At 37.8% G+C, this 20,658-nt stretch overlaps 1 protein-coding gene across 1 annotated transcript in view; it reads right to left on the reverse strand.

Moving 5' to 3' along the window:
- The window catches only part of KCNH5 (potassium voltage-gated channel subfamily H member 5), a 259,894-nt gene that overhangs the window by 98,506 nt on the left and 140,730 nt on the right, over positions 1-20,658 (reverse strand). The window contains 1 exon segment of the mRNA XM_036010818.1: positions 3,957-4,168. Within this exon segment, the coding sequence (XP_035866711.1) occupies positions 3,957-4,168 (212 nt within the window).

The following is a 20,658-nucleotide window of genomic DNA, read 5'->3' on the forward strand; positions in this document are numbered from 1 at the left end:
TACAAGTAAAAATAATATTTTTGTATGTTTATTAGTAATTTGTATTTTTGTCTTCTATAAATCACCTATGTGCTCAGTTCATTTTTGTCCTTGGTTCTTCTTGCCAATTTATAAAATCACCTTTACATATTAAGATAATTCATCTTTCACTTATGATAGTTATTGCAAATTCTCTCATTTGCATAGTTTTTGGTATGAGAAGTTTTACATTTTCTAGTCAAATCTGTTTATTACTTCTTCATTATATATTCTATTGTTTTAATACATACAAAAATATTTATGTGTTTTCTTCTAATACTTTATAATTTGTTATTTTTTACATTTAACTCATTTGTTCTTATATTTATGTTGTCATATAGACAGATTCTCATTAAACATTTTCTTAGATTTTTAGCTCATTATAATTATATTGAATAATATATCAATTTTGTCTTTGCAATGTGTCTTTTCACTTATATTCAGTTCTTATCCATAGTAAAGTTTAGTTCTGAGATAACTATTCCCTCTATTTCTTTTGGCTACTAATTCTTGCATATATACCTCACTACTTTGTTATAATATTTTAAAGTTATATGTTTTATACAAGGTCTGTCCAGAAGGCATCCAGCCATGTCATATGAAAAACAGAGACATTTATTGAAGAAGATATAAGATACAAGAAACACTGTACATAGGACAACGATGCCTCAGTCCCTTTCATAGTAGGCACCTTGGGACCTCACACAGTTCTTCCAATCACCATCAGCTGCCCTGTAGTATTTTCCTAAATCTCATCGATGGTCTGAAATCTCTTCCCTTTCCAAAGGTGATTATAGTTTTGGGGAAAGCCATAATTCACTGGGAGCCAAATCTGGGCTGTAGTGGGGCTGAGTCACCTGGGTGAGTTGATGTTTTGCCAAAAAATTCTGCATGAGATGAGATGCACGAGTGAGCAAGTTGTCATGATGAAGCTGCCAATCACCAGTTGCCCATAGTTGCTGCTTTCTGAATCATCAAATAGTTTCAAGGAGGAATTTTCAAGCTTAACACAAAATTGGATGCAGACTCATTGTGCCACTCGCTCCATCATTCTGAATGCAATGGCTACACAGTACACATGCTCACTCAATGGCATCTATCACCCTCACTGACTGGTACAATAAAGTCATTATCATTCACTCATGCAAATTCTAGTCTACATCGATTAACACAAACTGTTCTCTTTATTTTAACAATGGTTAGACTTTTTCCAGACAGACCTTGTATACTATTTATTAGTCATATAACTGAATGCCTAACAGGAATGTAAGTCTTCTCCCTGGTTGTTAGGCTCACTACTAAACCAGAGACTAGATGCCTATTTTTGTTTTCTTCTTGTTTGGTATAGCATTTAATATGTAGTCTAAGAATACATTTTTAAATTCACCCTCATTGCCTATGCAATCAATGGAAATCTCCTATGCCCCCTTCCCAGGCCCAGACTTTGGCCTGTGTCTCTTCACTTACATTGCTGTTACGGTTAGTTCTTACGCATCTGGGTAGGAATTTTCTGAATAGGCTGGAAGAAATTAACATAGGCCTGGGAGTTTGCTGCCACAACAAATTAAATTTAGACATTTTTTATACATGTACAATAAAACTTTTATATTTACCAGTTATTTAAATCTGCTTCTTCCATTAGCTAATAACTACCCAAAGATTTCCCATTCACTTAGAAGGCACAACCATGATTTCTTCCCAAAAGCTAATTCATTTTGATATTTATCCTTATTTCTTTTTTTTAAAGATTTTATTTATTTATTTTTAGAGAGGGAAGGGAGGGAGAAAGAGAGAAAGATTAATGTGCAGTTGCTGGGAGTTATGGCCTGCAACCCAGGCATGTGCCCTGACTGGGAATCGAACCTGCGACACTGGTTCACAGCCTGCACTCAATCCACTGAGCTACACCAGCCAGGGCTATCCTTATTTCTTTAAAAATCTTTTCTTTTGAATTAATATTTTATTTCACTTTTAATATTAGCTTTTCCACCTACTTTTTCCTTTTATTCAAGTGAATACTCTACTAATCAGAAGTACACATTATGAACACCAAAAAATTGTGGTAAATAATAGGAACCCAGAAATCATTTCCTGCTGCGTGGCACGTGCCATGCCAATACCCCGTGCCAGTGCCTCACACCCTAATGATGTCACAAAGCAGGGACTTGAGCAGGTCCACCAGAAGTAGCACAGGCTACAAGTTCAGCTCTTTTCTCATGTAAAAGGCCATCATCCCATCATTTTACTGATATTTCTGTCAGCTACCATGTGACCCCATTGTATTTTCTAGAATGTAAAGCTTCTACCTGAGATGCTGATGGGCAAGATAGATAATTGCCTCTTGATCTCAGTTTCCTGAATGTGGACCTCAAAGGACATCATGCATTTAAGTTTTAAATACTGACTCACACCTGCCCCTCTGAGGAAGATTTTGTTCTTTCTTTGCATACCCTCCCTACTAACCACTTATTGGCCTATTTACACATTAATCAAATTCCATGGAAATGTACTTTGTCCTTTTCTCCTCTGTGGTCACTTTAAGTGGCCATTTAACTAGAAAATTTATACGCATGTTGTAAAATGTTTAAGGGGAGCACATCTCACCCTCTTTCACTATCCTCCCGCATAGCTGACCTTGAGTGTATGACCCACACACCCTCTGAGACTGCTCCCCCTCCATTTTCACCTTCCATGTTCATTCTCTACACGTCTCCTCGACCCTCTGCTCCCAGCAATGCCTGCTCTGGCTTAAAACACTGCCTGCTTGTGGTTTCATGAAATTCCCCTAATTAAACACCTACTTTACTCATTTGCTCTTTCCCACTAACTTTGAAAGGTGCTTGTTGAGCAAGTCTTAAAGAAAAACTACAAGTCAACCTCATACAATTAAGAGAACAAATCAAATTTGTGGGAAATGGCAAGGAAAGCCATGTACTATACTACTATCATCTGTCAAAAATCAGTACCTAAAAATAAAAGTCTCCACTGCTGTCACAAAGTAACATGGCTCACAATCAGTTTCCTCCAAAACTCTTGTGTGCATCAGTTGGGTGCAGGAGGTGGAAATATTTTTTAGATTTTGTTTTTATTTACTTTTAGATAGAGGAGAGGGGAGGGAGAAATGGAGGGAGAGAAACATCAATGTGCAAGAGAAACATCAATTGGTCGCCTCTCGCATGCCCCCAACTGGGGACCTGGCCCACAACCCAGGCATATACCCTGACTGGGAATCGAACCAGTGATCTTTCAGTTTGCAGGATGATGCCCAACCCACTGAGAAAGGCAGAAGTGAAAAATGTTTTAAATTTGGTTTTTGTTTATTGTTAGGAGACCTTCAGTTCCTTCTTTGCCCCTAATACAAGATAAATGGGGAAAAAATTTTAAGGTTCCATGAAAATACAAGCAAGAAATTAGAGATGTCAAATGAATGGGGAGGATGACATCTATTTAATAGATTTGTATTGGGAAAACTAAGAACTATAAGTTGTTTTATAAACATGTGAGAGAAAGGGGAGAGATTTAAGTGCAGGATAGCAAACATAATTTTTCAGTTTATAAGCAAGGAAGTTGCTTTCTAAATTTAAAATGGGCAAAAAGTCAAAGGAATAAAATCAACCAGGAGAAATGGCAGCACTGTTAGAGTTTTGGAGGAATGCAGGAAATAACTCTGAGTGGTAATAAGAGTGTTTTATGGGAATGTAATAATTAGCTGTTTTCAGGAACCACAATTTCTAAATTAAGTGTGATGACTAGTACTAATTGATGATTAATGGCTGAGTGTTTTGCACCTTCTAAGCACCCAATAATATGATTGATTAATATGTTACTTCTGAAATAGAGTAGCATTTATGAAGCAATTACACAAGCAATAAATATGTGAGTGGGAAAACTACAGGCCTCTGAAGATCTGATTGAAGTAGAAAATAAGTAACAACAACAATTACCCATACCTTCTCTGTGTCGATGCCTTTAGACATGGACCATGTTGAGACAATATAATCCATGACTCGTTCACTAAGGCCTTTGGGGACCTGATAGAGTTTCAGGAAGTCCCGTACATTATTCAGCATCTCATGGTATCGGTTGGTGTTGGCATACATTTGCTGGAAAATTGTGGTAACATTTCCAAAAATAGTTGCATAAAGGAGAGCTGAAAGAGAAGAAATGATGAAAATGAAACAAATATCACAAGTGAAAAAATATGAATATTGGTCCAACCAATGAATAATGTGACACATGTCTTTATAAACTTGAGGGGTTAATGCATGTTAACTCCTGAGAAGAGAGTGCCTGGAATTTGGTATTCATTCAGTAAGAGAAACATAATTTTATGAGCATGCAACACTCTTGTCAATGTGGTAAAACATGAGAATGGCTAACGGATTTTTATGAAGAATTAATGACCTGAAATTATAATTTACCTAAGGAATTCTAACCTTACAACTTAAGTTGTCCTCCAGCCTTGACTGCTGAAGGAAGCCTAGTCAATTTGAATTTTCCAGGGATTGATGATCCATTTCAGAAACATACACTCTTTCTCACTGCTTGCACCTTCCAGCTTTCGGAATACTTCCCTACTTATAAATATTGTTGACAGAGCACAAGAAATATAGGGAATGGAAACAGATTAAAGTGGTCCATTTTTAGAAGGTTCTGAGGAGAAACTCGGTTGGAATTAACAGCTAAAATAAAACTTTGGGAGTAGCTAAAAATTCAAGTTAGGAAACCCATGTCAGCACATCACTGTTGTAAATTTTTTGATTCCATCATTGTAATTCAGAGTAAAGCCAGCTTGCAGACCAGTGTATTTACATATAGGAGCCCACTAGTGGGAGAGGGTTTTGTAATGCCCCTGACTATGACCTCCTCGCTCAATCCATAAATTACCAAGCCTTCTCTCTTCACAGGTGGTCAAGCCACTCATGCTCACAGACTTTGAAAAGCACTTGAGTTCACCCCAAATCAAACATACCCCCAATTGCACACAACCCCACCCTGCCCTGTACCTTTGATTTCACCTCCTTGTTAACACTAAACTCTTTTGAACCAGGGCAGTACTTTATTTACCTTAACATTCAGTAAACACAATGTTTACAGGAATGTACATTACATAAGCACTTGACAACTTAGTAGAATATCAAATGAGGATAATTTCCATTTTCCATCCTCCAAGCCTTTAAATATAATGACTTCTCTAAACAAAGTATGGGCTGTTTCACTTTGCTGTTTCACCAAACAAATCCCTTCTGATGGAAGTGATATAAAAACAAGGTAGGGAAGCAACTTAAGATCCTTAACATACTTTCAGAAAATCATTTGTTTCTTTCAAGAACAAATTCTTGTTCTTGTTCTCTGAGTACAACAAATTAGCTATAACTTTATAAATATTTAGCCAGTTTTCTGCTTACTTAGGAATTTTGATGTCGGTGCAGGTAATTTTCAAGATAGATGATATTTTGTTAAAACTAAATAAGAAGAATATAGTGCTGACATTCTCAACTGGATCTTTAAGCCTTTATTTAAAAAAAATAGAGGTAATCACAAACTTTACATCTGTATTCCACTATGGTGGTATTAAGAAAAACAAACACAGAAATAATATTAACAAATAAATAATCAAAAAATCATGTAACAAATGCAAAATTTCATTTTCAGAGAAGAGAAATAATAATGTATGTTTTCAAAATAATGAGCATTTTATTACTTAATAAAATAATGCTATAATCATGTGTTTTAATAGTGTCCAGCAATTATAAGTTGTCAATAAATATCACAGAACTACCTATAATTTTCATATATTTAAAATACTTGGCTTCCTAAGATGCTTGTAATATTCTGTATTTGCCAAAGTGTCTTACTACTGTTTTTCAGTGTAACAAATTACCACACATTTCATCTTTTGGGTACATTAAATATGCATACATTCTGCTTGAATGAAAAGTTTAAGCACTCAAATATAAAGAAAACTGCCAATGTATTAAAAGTTTGCAGCATTAATAAATGAAGAATGTAATCAAGATCTCTTAAGTTTGGTATATTTACAAAGATATCCACTTTGCCTCCTATTTTCATGGAAGTATGGAGTTCTATACTGGGGATAACTAAAGAAGGTCATAATCTCACATTTCATAGATATAGAACAAACATTTCAGAAGTTTATATGGAACCATAAACAACCTTGAGTAGCTGCAGCAATTTTGAGAAAGAAAAACAAAGTAGGAGGGATCACAATACCTGATATCAAACTGTATTACAAGGCCACTGTAATCAAAACAGTCTGGTACTGGCATAAAAATAGGCACATAGATCAGTGGAACAAAAGAGAAAGCCCAGAAATAAACCCAAATCTCTATGGTCAATTAACATTGACAAAGGGGGAAGAAGCATAAAATGGAGTAAAAATAGCCTCTTCAACAAATGGTGGTGGGAGATCTGGACAGCTACATGCAAAAAAATGAAACTCGATCACCAACTTACACCATACACAAAAATAAATTCAAGGTGGAAAAAAAGACTTAAATATAAGCCGTGACACCATAAAAGTCCTAGAGGAAAACATCGGCAGGAAAATCTCAAACATTCCATGCAGCAACATCTTCACTGATATGTCTCCTAAAGCAAGGGACATAAAGGAAAGAATAAACAAATGGGACCTCATCAAATTAAAAAGCTTCTGCATGGCTAAAGAGAACAGCATTAAAATGAAAAGAGAACCAACTATATGAGAAAATATATTTGCCAATGATACCTCAGACAAGGGTTTGATCTCCAAAATATATAAAGAACTCACACAACTCCACTCCAGGAAGATTAAAAAAAAAAAAATTAAAAAATGGGCAAAAGACTTGAACAGACACTCCTCCTTAAATGCCCAATAGACATTCAAGTCAACCATGTCCAAAAAGGAACTTTAACTTTTTTAAATTCTTCTGTGTTCTATTACAGTTGTCCCAATGTTTTCCCCTTAGTCCTTCTCCAACTGCCCCAACCCCTGCTTCCGACCAGTCCATCCCACTACTCTTGTCTGTGTCCATGGGTCATTCATACATGTTCTTTAATGAGTCCCTTCCCCTTCTGTCCACCCCGCCCCATTTCTTCTGGAAGCTGTCAGTCTGTTCCCTGTTCTATGTCTTTGCTACTGTTTTACTCATTAGCTTATTTTGTTCATTAGTTTCCTCTTACAAGTGAGATCGTATGGTATTTGTCTTTTACCAACTGGCTTAATTCCCTTAGCATAGTAGTCTCCAGTTTCATCCAGGCTCTCACAAAGGGTAGGAATTCCTTCTTCTTTCTTTGAGATACATAGTATTTCATTGTGTAAATGTACCATAGTTTTTTAATCCATTCATCCACTGATGGGCACTTAGGCTGTTTCCAACACATGGCTGTTGTAAATAGCACTGCTATGAATGTAGGGGTGCTTAAATTCTTTTTAATTGGTGTTTTTTAGATTCTTAAGGTATATTCCCAGGAGCGGAATCACTGGGTCAAAAGGCAGTTCCATTTCTAAGTTTTTGAGGAAATTCCACACCATTTTCCACAATAGCTGCACCAGTCTATATCCCCACCAACAGTGCACTAGGGTATCCTTTTCTTTGCATCCTCACCAGCACTTGTCATTGTTGATTTATTAATAATGGTCTTTCTGACAGGTGTGAGGTAATACCTCATTGTGGTTTTAATTTTCAGCTCTCTTGGATAGTAACATTGAGCATCCTTTCATATGTCTATGGGCCATATATGGTTTTTTTTGGAGAAGTGTGTATTCAGGTCCTTTGACCATTTTTTAAATGGATTATTTGTCTTTCTGGTGTTGAGTCATATGAGTTCTTTATATATTTTGAAGATCAAACCCTTGTCTGAGGTATCACTGGAAAATATGTTCTCCCATGTATTCAGTTCCCTTTTCATTTTGATGATTGGTTCTTTAGCCATGCAGAAGCTTTTTAATTTGATGCAGTCCTGTATATTTATTTTGTCCTTTACTTCCCTTGCCCTAGGAGATATATCAGCAAAAATATTGCTGTGTGGGATATCTGAAATTTAATGCCCACTTTTCCACTAAGACTGTTATAGTATCATGACTTATATTTAAGTCTTTTATCCATGTTGAGTTTATTCTGGTTTATGTTGTAAGTTGGTGGCCTAGTTTCCTTTTTTCGCATGTACCAGTCCAGTTCTCCCAACACCATTTACTGAAGAGGCTATTTTTACTCCATTGTATGCTCATACATCCTTTGTCAAATATTGATTGACCGTAGAGACAGGGCTTTATTTCTGGGCTCTCTATTCTGTTCCATTGATCTATGTGTCTGTTCTTCCAGCAGTACCAGGCTGCTTCGATTACAGTGGTCTTATAGTATCGTTTTATACCAGGTATTATTATCCCTCCAACTTTGTTCTTCTTTTTTAAGATTGCTGTGGCTATTCAGTGTCTTTTTGGGGGGGTTTTTGGCTCCATATACATTTTTGGAATACTCATTCTAGACCTGTGAAATATGCCCTTGGTATTTTAATAGGAATTGTGTTGAATCTATAGATTGCTTTGGGTAGTATGGACATTTTAATGATGCTAATTCTTCCAATCCATTAATAGGGTATATGCTTCCATGTATTTGTATCTTCCTCAATGTCCTTCCTCAGTGTTCTATACTTTTCTGAGTGCAGGTCTTTTACTTCCTTGGCTAAATTTATTCCTATGTACCTTTTTGTTGCTGCTGCTGCTATAGTAAATCAGATTTTTTTCTTAGATTTTCTCTCTGATAGTTCATTGTTGGTGTATGAAAATGCATCAATTTCTAAATAGTGACTTTGTATCCCACTACTTTGCCACATTCACTTATTAGTTCAAGTACCTTTTTGGTGGATGTTTTCTACCCCTTCACTTTCAATCTGTGTAGATCTTATGTTCTCAGGTGGGTGTCGTAGACAGCATATATGTGGGTTTTATATTCTTATGTCTTTTGACATAGGGTAGCTGAATGTCTTTTGACATAGGGTAGCTGAATGGAGCATTTAATCCATTTACATTTGAGGCTATTATTGATAAGTACGTATTCATTGTCTTTTTCCCCCTTTTACCTGTGTTCCTGTCTCTCTCTCTATTTCTTCTTCTTCCTAAAGCAGTCCCTTTAGTATTTCTTTCAGTGCTGACTTGGTGGAGATGTATTCTTTTAGCCTTCTTTTGTCTGGGAAGCTCTTTATTTTGCCTTCCATTTAAAATGAGAGCCTTGGTGGATAGAGTAGTCTAGGCTGAAGATCCTTGCTTTTCATTTCTTAGGATATTTTGTGCCAATCTCTTCTGGCTTGTAGTGTTTCTGTCGAGAAATCAGCTGATAGCTTTTTTGAAGCTTCCTTGTATGTTACTAGCTGTTTCTCCCTTGCTGTCTTTAAGATTCTCTCTTTGTCTTGAAATTTTTTATTTTGATTGTAATGTGTCTTGGAGTGGGCCTCTTTGGGTTCATCTTGATTGGGATCTTCTGTTCTTCCTGGACTTGCATAACTTTTTCCTTCATCAAATTAGGGAAGTTTTTTGCCATTTTTTCAAACAGGTTTTCTATCACTTTCTCCTTTTCTTCTCCTTCTGGTATCTCTATGATATGAATATCATTGTGTTTAATGTTGTCCTAAAGTTCCCTTAAACTATCCTCATTCTTTCTGAGTTTTTTTTAATTTTGTTGCTCTGACTGGGTGTTTATTTCTACCCTGTCTTCCAACTCATTCATTCAATCCTCTGCTTCATCCAGTCTCCTTTTAATTCCTTTTAGTCTATTCTTCATTTCATATATTGAATTTTTCACTTCCAACTGGTTCTTATTCAAGATTTCTATGTCATTTTTCATGCTGATGTAAGTGTCACTAAGTTCCTAATAGTTCTCACTAAGTTCCTTGAGCATCCTTATAACCATTACTGTGAACTCAGTATCTGATAAATTGCTTGCCTCAGTTTCTCTTAGCTTTTTTCCTGGAAATTCCTTTTTCTTTTGTTTTGGGGTTCTTTCTTTGTTTCCCCATTTTAGTTGTCCCTTTGTGTCTGTTTCCATATATTAGATTGATTTGCTTTGACTTTGACTTGTGGAGTGGCCTTGTGTGCTAAGAGTCCTGTGGGACCCAGTGGTACAGACTCCTTGATCTCTTCATCTGGATCCTCTAGGAATGACCTCTCTGTGGGTTATGTGGACTTTCTTGTTGTTTTTGCATCTTGATTATTATTGGCACCTTCACTGGTGGGACTTCCCTCCATCTGGCTGGCTAAGAGTTTCAGCCTCCACCACGTGTTATACACTGTTGTAGAGGGTCTGGCAGAACAAAGAAAAACAACGCAAATACAACACCAAACAAGCAACTCCCCGCTGACTACCTCAGCAAATCAACCACAAGAGAGGAAGAATAACAACAGCAGAAAGCCAAATGTAATAGTAGATAAAGGGGAAAAGGAAAACAAGTATGAGAAGACCAAAAGAAAAAAGTGATAATGAGAGGAGAAAGGGGAAGAGAACTACTATTCATAATGAAATAAAAGAGAAAAACAGGGAAAAGGAACACAAAAAAGTAACAAAAATACTAAAAGGAGAGAAGGGAACAGTGAAGTAATCAAAAGCAAAAGTAGAATAGAAGACATAAAAGAAAAATTAGAGCATCAAAAAGAAAAGCAAAGCAAAGAAAATATGAGTAACAAGATAAATTAAAAGACTATGAATAAGAAAAAACAACCAAGATAGTGAAGAAAGAACCAAGTCAGATTTGCCTCAGCACAGTTTAGATCTTGTCTTCTGGCTTCTCCCTTTGGATATTGCCCTGATGTCTGAGTCTGGTGTAAGTCAATGTCAGGTGCTGTCCACATCTGGCCTTCAGCTGCCTTTTTGAAGCTACAGACAATCCATAGTTTGTGGCTGCTTCCTCTGGGCTTGGCTGCTCCCAGGGTGGGCCAAGCTGCTCTGCAAAGCTGGTTTTTATCAGCCCTGGGTCCAAGAGTACATCAGCAACTGTTCCAAGTCACCACAGGGTCGGCCTCTGTCTGTCTGCCTGCCTGCTGGCCTGCTGTCAATCTTAGACTAGTCACAGACCTGATCATTTCTGGGAAAGCTTCTGGAGGAAACCGAGGCTGTGATTCCTGGATCTTCCAAGGCAGGTGCCTTTCAGACTTCAGGGAAGATGTTGGGTGTGTCCACCTTCCTTGTGCCACTAGTCTGAGTCTGTCCAAGATCATTTCCCTGTACTTGGCAGGGCAGAGCCCCTAGTAGGCTTCCAGAGCCCAGATTTTGGGTCTGCTAGATGGTGGGGGAGTGTTTCTGTGGCTCCCCCATGAGGGAGAAGCACCAGCCTGTTTCCCAGGAATAGTGTATGGAATGGCTGCAACCTACCACCAGTCTCTGATGACCCCTGAGTCTCTTTAAGTTGCTGTTTCCTCAGCAAAGGTTAAGATTCAGGATGGGAGAAAAGAAAGAAAAAATAGAACACCAAGACAGAGCAAAACTGAAAAAAGAACAAAAACAGTTGCTGAGTGGAGCAAACAGGGTTTCAGAAGTTGTGATGAGGGGATTTCCAGAGGGTGGGGGGAGTGGTATCCCATGTGGTAAGGTCATTGATTTTCCCCTGGGAGGGTCCAGCTCTTCTCAAAATATACAGCTGCTGTGGAGCTCAGATATCCAGGCCCTAAAAATCCCACAGCCACTCCCCCAAAACTCTCCCCAGTGCCTCCCACTCCAGACTCGCCTCATGCTATGCCAGTCTGTGCCACTCTCCCTTTGCTGGGGCCCTAGGTGGGTAGCCACAAATGCAAAACACAGCTTTGCCTCTTTAAGGAAACAAAGAAAAAAAGATGGTGGGTTTGTCTCTAGCGGTTTTCATCTTTCCCCAGAGCAGAGACCCCCACAGTACAAACTCCTTAATCTCCTGACCTGGATGCTCTAGGAATGTCCCTCATGCAGATTATGTGGACTCTCCTGTTGTATTTGGGTCCTGACTGTTATTGGTCTGTTCATTGGTGGGGACTTTCCCCCATCTGTCTGACAAAAGAGTTCAATCCCTACTATGGCTGTCTCTGCCCTGACAGGGCTTCTAGGTATGGGCCGGAACCCCAATCGGGGCACATATGGGAGGCCACCTATCAACACTTCTCTCTCACACTGATGCCTCTCCCCTTCTCTCTCAAATCAATAGATTACATCCTATATGTATCATCTTCTTTCAAGTCTCATATCATCCTGATGGGGTAGGGGAAGGAGAAGAAGAGTTCAGCAGCACATCTGTAACACTGGACAATAGTAGAGTGCTTGTGCCACTCCCTCCAGTGAGTCTTAGCCTCAGGCTCCTGCCACTATGCTCTCACCATGGTGTCTGCAGCCAACACTGCCAAAGCTGCCTCTCTTGCCCTGCCCCTGGCTCCCAGCACCTTAGCTGATCCACAGCCTCCTCAGTCAGATTCTGTCCTGTTCACTGTTCCAGCAGTGCCTGGGGCCAGGGAGGTGACAGCCCCCTCCTGGGAAAGTACCCCAGCCTCCAGACCCTGGGTTCCAGCAGTGGTGGAGTATGCGGCTCTGCCTGGGGAGGAGGGCACAGAAATAAGTCCAGGAGCCCGGGCACAGCCACTCCAGTGCCTTTCTGGAGGAGGATATTGTAAATTCCATGAAATAGCTCCCACTCCAAATCTGCACAGACAGATGCACTGGGTTGGGCAGCAGCAGTGGCAGCAGCTCTGCCCAAAGGGCCTGGGCTGCCTGACCCTAAGTACCCTCGCAAGCAGGCAGGCAGGCAGGCATTCACACAGTCACATACACACACATTTGTCCACGCAGAGGATCACTCACACCTGCTCCCACTCACCAGCAGCTGGATTTTTGAATTGATTGCTCTGTGGTTTAGCTGCAAGACTGGTCCAGGCTGGAAGCAAGTGGACAGAGCTTCCAGCTACTCTATAGCCATCTTGCAACCTCCAAAAAAATAACTCTTAATTTATAACACTCTTTCTCTAACAGCCCAAATGCACTTTTTCATCTTAGTACACTGCAAAGCTACACCTAGTTGCTCAGACCAAACCAAATCATCCTTCAATTCACTCTCCTCAACAGTTCCTCTTGGCTCTACCTTCAAAATATAGCCTCAATTCAATCATTTCTCCCCTCCTCTACCGGCATCCTTGCAGAATCTTTAGTAGAATGTGCTTTTCCACTTACTAGCTTTGTGTCTTTGGGCCAGTTATTAAATCTCTCTATGCTTCTACACCTTCACCTATAAATTTAAAATTGCACTAAAATCTTTATAAAGGGACTGTGTTAAATGAGATAACTTATACAAAACAGGTTAAAAAGAAAGTCTAGTAAAAACTATCCATGAATTGTTATGTATCATCATCATCATGAAAATAGCTTCCAAACAAATTTTTCTTGTAGCAGGAATAATTATATATATGAGATCACACATAGACTAAAATCCAACCTAGTCATGGTCCAAGAACACATATAATCAGAGCATTGCCTCCCTCACTGATCAAATAATTTCTACAGTCATCCCTCACTCCCTTAGCTCCAGCCACACTAGCTTTCTTGATGCTACTCAAGCATTCTGAATGCATTCATTCTTCAGGACCCCTTCACTAGCTGCTCTCTTCCCAGGCCACCCGTCTAAACACCCCCTTCTTCAATATCACTCTCCAATCCCTTAGTGTGCCATGCTCTTAATCTTATCTATCACTAAATTATACCACATTTAGTGTTAGTTTATTATCTATCTTCTCCGAAAGAAATTCCATGAGTACAATCATTGGCCTTTTTGCTAACTGCTATATTTCTAACACAGACAAGTCCTGAGACATAGTAGGAATTCAAACATTTTTTTCCAGTAAATTCACACACCAGAAACCTAGAAAGTAGGTTTTCAAAAACATAATTTTGTTCAAGCCAAAGTCTTACTGTTGGTGGTACAAAAACATAGAAGGAATATACATTATTAATGTGGGTAGCATTATCAGATATTGAGAAACCAAGGTGATACATGTCCTGACCATGTGAAGATAATAAATACGAATGCCCGTGCTTGGCCTGACCAGTTTTGCACAGGCCTGTTATATAATTTTACCCTTTGGATGGGATGCCATATAGTCAATTCACCTATTTTAATGAGGTTAATTGGTTAAAATTTGATAAGCCCCTTGTCTTATGCCTTCCTGCAACCTTTTAGCTTAAGACAACTTAAATCTAACTAAATTTACAAGCTTATCATATTTAAAGTCTTGATAATTCTGGCATACTCACCAATAAATAAATGTCTTATTTAAAAAGTCATATTTTTAATCACCATAAAGGAACTATCTAGAAGATAATTGTGACAGATTAAAAATGGCTACACCTTCCCTGACGCCCCTTGCATTGAGAAGCATCGTACATATCGTTTACCCTTGAATATAGGTGTACTCTATGACTAACAATATGGTAGCTTAACAACAGTAGTTTGATCATATGACCGTATCTGGTCCCAGGCCTCAAGGAACTAAAAACTTTCAATTCCTCACTGTTAGAACACCTGTTCTTGGAGTTTAGCTTCCATGTTGTGAGGAAGCCCAGGCATTCTTCTAAAGAGGTTCACGTGGAGAGGAACCAAGGCCCCTGGCTCATAACCTTGACTGAGCCCCCAGTTAAGCACTGGCCACAGACTGAGCAATTTAAAATGTTGATATGAGAAGACTTCTCTGGTAGCACTAAGGCTACATAGATGGTCACCCATTCTCTTTCTATATATATTCATATTTAATGATGATAGGTAAGACACGAAGCAAAATGACCCATCAATCAATGACTGTCGGTGCAGCAAACAGCTTGACAACATCAGCTTACCAGCCATATCAGTAGCTGAGCTAATTAAGAAGTAGATTTTTCAGACCCATTTCAGCCAACCCAGCTGATACTGCATAGACTAGAAATAAGTCATGGTCTCCTAGCCCAGCATAAATTGCTTTTCATCAGTAAAATAGCTATTTTTGTTTTTGTTTTTTATTGTGGTTCAAGTACAGTTGTCTCCATTTTCCTGCCACCACTTCCCCCACCCCTACTTCCCACCCTGAATTCTATCCCCCTTTGGCTTTATCCATGGATCCTTCATACATGTTTCTTAATGACCCTTCTCCTTCTGTTCCCCATTATCCCCCTCCCCTCTCTCCTCTGGTTACTGTCGGTTTGTTCATCATTTCAATGTCTCTGGTTGTACTTTGTTCTTATTTTAAGTCACTGAGTTTGGTTAGTTATGCAACTATAATAATAAACTCTAATAAAGACAGATCGGCCCTCAGTTGGGTCTAGAACCTGGGGGAGAAGAGTAGTGAGTTCTCATCATGCAAATCAGAACACAACAGTACATTTTGGAAAATGCTTTTCTAAATATTTCATATATTTTATATTTTAAAGCTCAAAAATGCCTATTGTTTTTATAATATAAACATTAGAGTCATGAGTTAATGTTTAATGCTTTCAAAAGAGACATAGGTTAAAAGATTGAAGGATGCCTTAACACAAATCAGAGATGTCTTTATTCATTCAAGCATTATTGCATTCAGTAGATATTTATTGAGTACCTACTATATGACAGCCACTATGCTAGCCACCAGTAATACAATGATAACTCAGACAGCCCTAATCTCTGCTCTCAAGTAGTATCCACTGCTTCCTACAGAAAACTATTAGTCTTTAATTCTCCCAAATCACATTTTTTGAAAGAAAGCTAATGATCTTTTCCTTTTTGTAGTTTACAAAAATCCACAAATAAACTTAGAGCCATTCCAGATATATAAACTATAGTTTATTTCTCATGGTCAAGCAATTTGCAGAGTCAAACAAAAATCTATGTTTAGCTAATTCACTGTAACTCAGCCACCACTCCTATGATTGCTCACACTAACCAGTAAGATGATGTGCTGGCCTCTGAAGAAATTATGTTCTCCAGTCATCACATTTTGTTTGCTCCTGAGGCCAAGCTGCATGCATTCATCTCCTTATTAGTAATTTGTAGTTTTTAGATTTTTCATGCCTATTCATGATGACATCTGACATTTACTTTTCCTAATTATCTTTCTTTTATAAGTCTTGGCAAGCAATCATTGGCTCTAGACTCAGCAATTTAAAATATTAATATGAGAATGCATTTCTGGTAACCTTTAAGGCCACATAGGTGGTTCAATGATCATTTCCCTTTTTATTGATATTCACTAAAGCCCATCTTTAATAATGGTATTTAAGGTACAGAAGGAAAGTGTTCCATCCATCGGTGATTGTATGTGTAGCATTCAGACTCTTAAAACATTAGAAATGACTCCAGTTGGCTTTAGAACAAAGTGAAGAAGATGATCTTCAGAAACTTCCAGTTTCAATGTCTTACTCTCATTCTCATTCTTTTATAACAGCTCCTGGTTTCCCTGGATGCTTGTCTGCAATGATCCAGGTAGGCAGGCATCCTCTAGGCATCCACCTGAGAGCCAGACATGTCTTCTTTCCCAGTCTTTACTTAATGTATGCCGCATTCCATCTAGTACCTGAACTATGTCAATTATCACGCTAAAACTAATCTCATTAATGTCTTTATGGTATGTGTTAACTATTAAAAACTACTTAATACATTATTCCTCTCAGAGATGCTGGAGCTTTGAAGGAGGAACTCCAGGCAATACAAGTTGATTGAATAATTGTTTAAATTAACTGTTTACTAGTTAGATAGTTTGGGACACAGAAGGGATACATTTTAGAACTTCCCTAATTATAGCATAAATTGAACAGATTGCACCAACTTCTGGCTGACCCCATGATTAGCATAAAAACTGACTTCATTAAAATTGTCTCACTAATTAAGTAGCAATGCTTATTGATATCCTTTCCTACATACCCTAGAGAATCACTTAATTTAGAAAATTAATCATGAACCTATGTTAATCAATTACTAATACAAGATCAACGATGTTAGAAGGGGAGAGAGGGGGATAAAGGAAAGATGTAGAAGAGCTGTTCTTTCCAAAGAACTCTGAGAAATTAAAGTATAATATTAGTAAAAACAAAGAATCTAAATAGCTTTATCTCTATTTTATCCTTCTATGATACTTATTCTATCTTGCTGTAAATAAATCAATTTTCTTTATTCTCTAAAACTAGTATCCTCACATTGCTTATATAGCTACAGAAGTTTCTGTAACTTTGTTAAAGACAAACTGGGCAATCTAGAATACAGCCTCTAAAATAAGAGGAACAATAATTATAGATGCTCAATGAATACTGACTTCATCATTTCAGACTCACTTACTATGAGTCAAATGAAAGCTCCCAAAATATATCAACTATCAGGCAACAAGAGTCAACTAAAGATTAAAACTGTGTGTTGTCTTTAGATAAATGCAACAGCTGATACAAAGGTTACCTTAGTGTCTTTCTCTGTCTGTCTCTGTCTCTGCCTCTGTCTCTGTCTCTCTCTCTCTCTGTCTCTCTCTCTCTCTCTCTCTCTGTCTCTCTCTCTCTCTCACACACACACACACACACACACACACACACACACACACAACCATTTGGAGGAAGCTGTCTCAGGCCCTAAACACAGTCTCCAGTGAGGGCACTCCTAGATATGCCCACCTTGGGACACTGGTCACTCTTTACCATGTTTCTCAGGAATTCTCAGACCAGGTTAGAAAGAAGTAGAAGTGTGAACAAGAGAGGTCGGGAAGTAAAAAGGCACGTAGACAGAGACTGCTGGTAATGCAGTCTCTCCGACATGTCCAAAGGAAAAGGAGACGCTTTTATTTGACATTATCTTTTAAAATTATTGTTACAAAGAATAAAACCTTAGCTGAATACAAATGACTAAAAGATAAAATAGGGCACCTTTGTTCAGGGGACACAAAGATAGGTCAAGGTCAGCACTGACACAAGAAGCAGAACACCAACTTGGGAAAGGTCACGTGACAGGCTTTTTTTTTTACAATTAAAGAGATTTCTTTGTTTTTATTCTATATCTAAAAATTGGTAGTTTTATAGTTTCAAGAAACAATTGAAAGTATACCATTTCACAAATTATGTGGCTGGCAACATGCTTTTGGTGTTTCTACTTTGTTTCTAATATTTTTTCTTCTCAAGTTACAAGAAGGCACATTTTCTTTCTACCATCTCCATTCGTACACACTCACACACACGTGCACGCACAGAGGGCCGTTATGATATGATCTGATGAACAGCTGATGATGACACGAGTGGTATTTTCAGGATATGTATAAATTACGTTGCATCTTTTTATTTAAAAAACTTTAAAATACAAAACAAGGAAACTATGATAGTGAGATTTAGATACCATAGCAGCCCAGTGATTTGGTGGAGAGATTTTCCTATGTCCTTCAAATCAAAAATGCACAGTCCTATCTGCTCTACACAGTTGTAAGTCTAGCTTTATCAGCTACAGAAAAAAAAAATTAGGAAAATGCAGTGAGTCCAAAATTGTCTCACTATGGTAAAAAATGGAATTTTTAAAATTTATGGTTGTTCTCTATTTTATACTAGATACATATTTTAATTATTTTGGCAAATCTCACTTTTCAGTAATGATACCTGCAATCATTTCTCTAATCTTTGGCACCAGAATATGAAAAGAAGCAATAAACAGAGAATAACATTGAATCACTTAATCTTTCTATATATCTATACAGTTGGTATTACTATTATGCTTACATTAATTTGGAAGCAGTAAGTATAATAACTTGAAATAATATTGAAATACCTTTGTGCCAAGACACATGCATTCTTTATCCATGATCCAGAAAGTGAAGTATCACTGCTAACAACCTAAATAAACTGTTAGTGATACTGAGAACAGTACCTATAGAATGGCCAAGAACCACTTCTCCTATCCTCTGAAAAACAGCATCATAACCTGTCTTCTTGTTGACTCTCCATATAATTTATTCTTGCTTCCAAATATTTGTTCATGCAGTTCCCTTGTGGTGAATCTCAAAATATGGCCACAGATTATTCGTACCTTGGTATGCACATCTCTTTGCAATAAGACTTCACTGCTTCTTCCACCAAAATCTATTTATTTTAATCTGTGCTGGCTTTGACTTCATTTCTTTTAATAGAATGTGGCAGAGATGATATTATGTGACTTCCAAAGCTAGACCTTAAGGGAACTTCCACGTTTGACTTTTGTTCTCTTGTAATGCTGCCTTCAGACCACCGTTCCTGAAGAAGCCTGGGTTGTACTGAGGGACAGCAAGGATGGGGAGGTGTCACAATCCTTGTGCTGGCAGTGGAACCAAGCCCCTAGATGAGGCGCCAACTGAATGTCGCTGCCAGAGGGAGCTCAAGCAAGAGGAGCAGAGGATCCAATTGCCCACTGAACCAGTAGGGTCATGAATAATAATAAATCATGGTGGTGTTCCTTCACTATGTTTGAAGCCAGTTCTTACACAGTGATAGATAACGGATACATCTCTTCTCCAGGAAAGCCCTCCCTCCCTCAATCCCAGCCACTCTTCAGGGCTTATTATTTCCTTCATAAAACCTTCTCTGATTGTTATAGGTCAAGGAATTTCTCCTATTCTCACACATAACCTATGAATACATCACTCTAAAAATAGTAATTATATGCCCTGCTTCATATTTTTAAATTCCTTTATATGTGTTAACATATCTTACTATAAATATAACAAAGTTCTTGAAAGCAAGGCCTTTTAAACCTGTTCAAATCTGTCTTTTGATAGAGTAGTTCTGAAAAAACAAATAACAGAAGTTGAATTAAATTTAAAAGAATCTTTATGTAGCAAAGTAGACAGCAAGTACATAAAAACCACCGCAGGTCAGATCTGACTGAGAATATCATCAAACGATTCTGCCTTGACAGTGTGAAGAGACAGAGGGAGGGGAGCAGGGGCAATATGAATAAAAAGATACAAAATCACACAGGCTATGGCTACGATAAAAATTACCTGCTAATCAACCCCAAGAATATTACAATCTGGGTACATCAACTGTTGAAACTGAATCATTTATAAAAATAAATATAAATGGTATTATAATACTGTAGAAAAAGACTTTATCAGATTTGTCTGTACCAGGTATGGGTCAAAATTTTAAATGCTGCCACGTAGCCCAATTATTCCATTTCCTGGAAGTTAAATGTAGCATAATGAAGTGGGCACACTCAAATGTTCACTGAAAGGTTGTTTATAATGTGAGAAAAAAAGTAAGATGTTCAAAAATAAAGATTGTATGATGCAAATGACCACACAGCATAACTGATATTAACATGATGTCAGGGCCTCTGGGCACATATCAAAAAAGACTGACATCTTTTTATTAGAAAAAAACATGTTACTTGATCCCACTCTTTGTAATATTATATGTGTCTGTGAGTGTGTGTGGGGAAGGGGGGACGATTTGTGGGACACACAGAAGCATGACTAGAAGAATGTCTATACAATGTTAACAGCTATTATATTTGAGAAGTAGGATTTGTGGTGATTTTTATGTTCTCTAAACTTTTCTGCAATCTTTGATTTTTTACAGCAAGTATGCACCATTTTCATAAAAAGAATAAGTTATTGACATTTTTAGGAAGGTAGAGCTATGAATCTTCATAAAGTGTTACCATTTTATCCTCATTGTAAATAAAGGGAAACACTCA

This window comes from Phyllostomus discolor, chromosome 1 (genome assembly GCF_004126475.2).
Source record: "Phyllostomus discolor isolate MPI-MPIP mPhyDis1 chromosome 1, mPhyDis1.pri.v3, whole genome shotgun sequence".
NCBI classification, from domain to species: Eukaryota; Metazoa; Chordata; class Mammalia; order Chiroptera; family Phyllostomidae; genus Phyllostomus; species Phyllostomus discolor.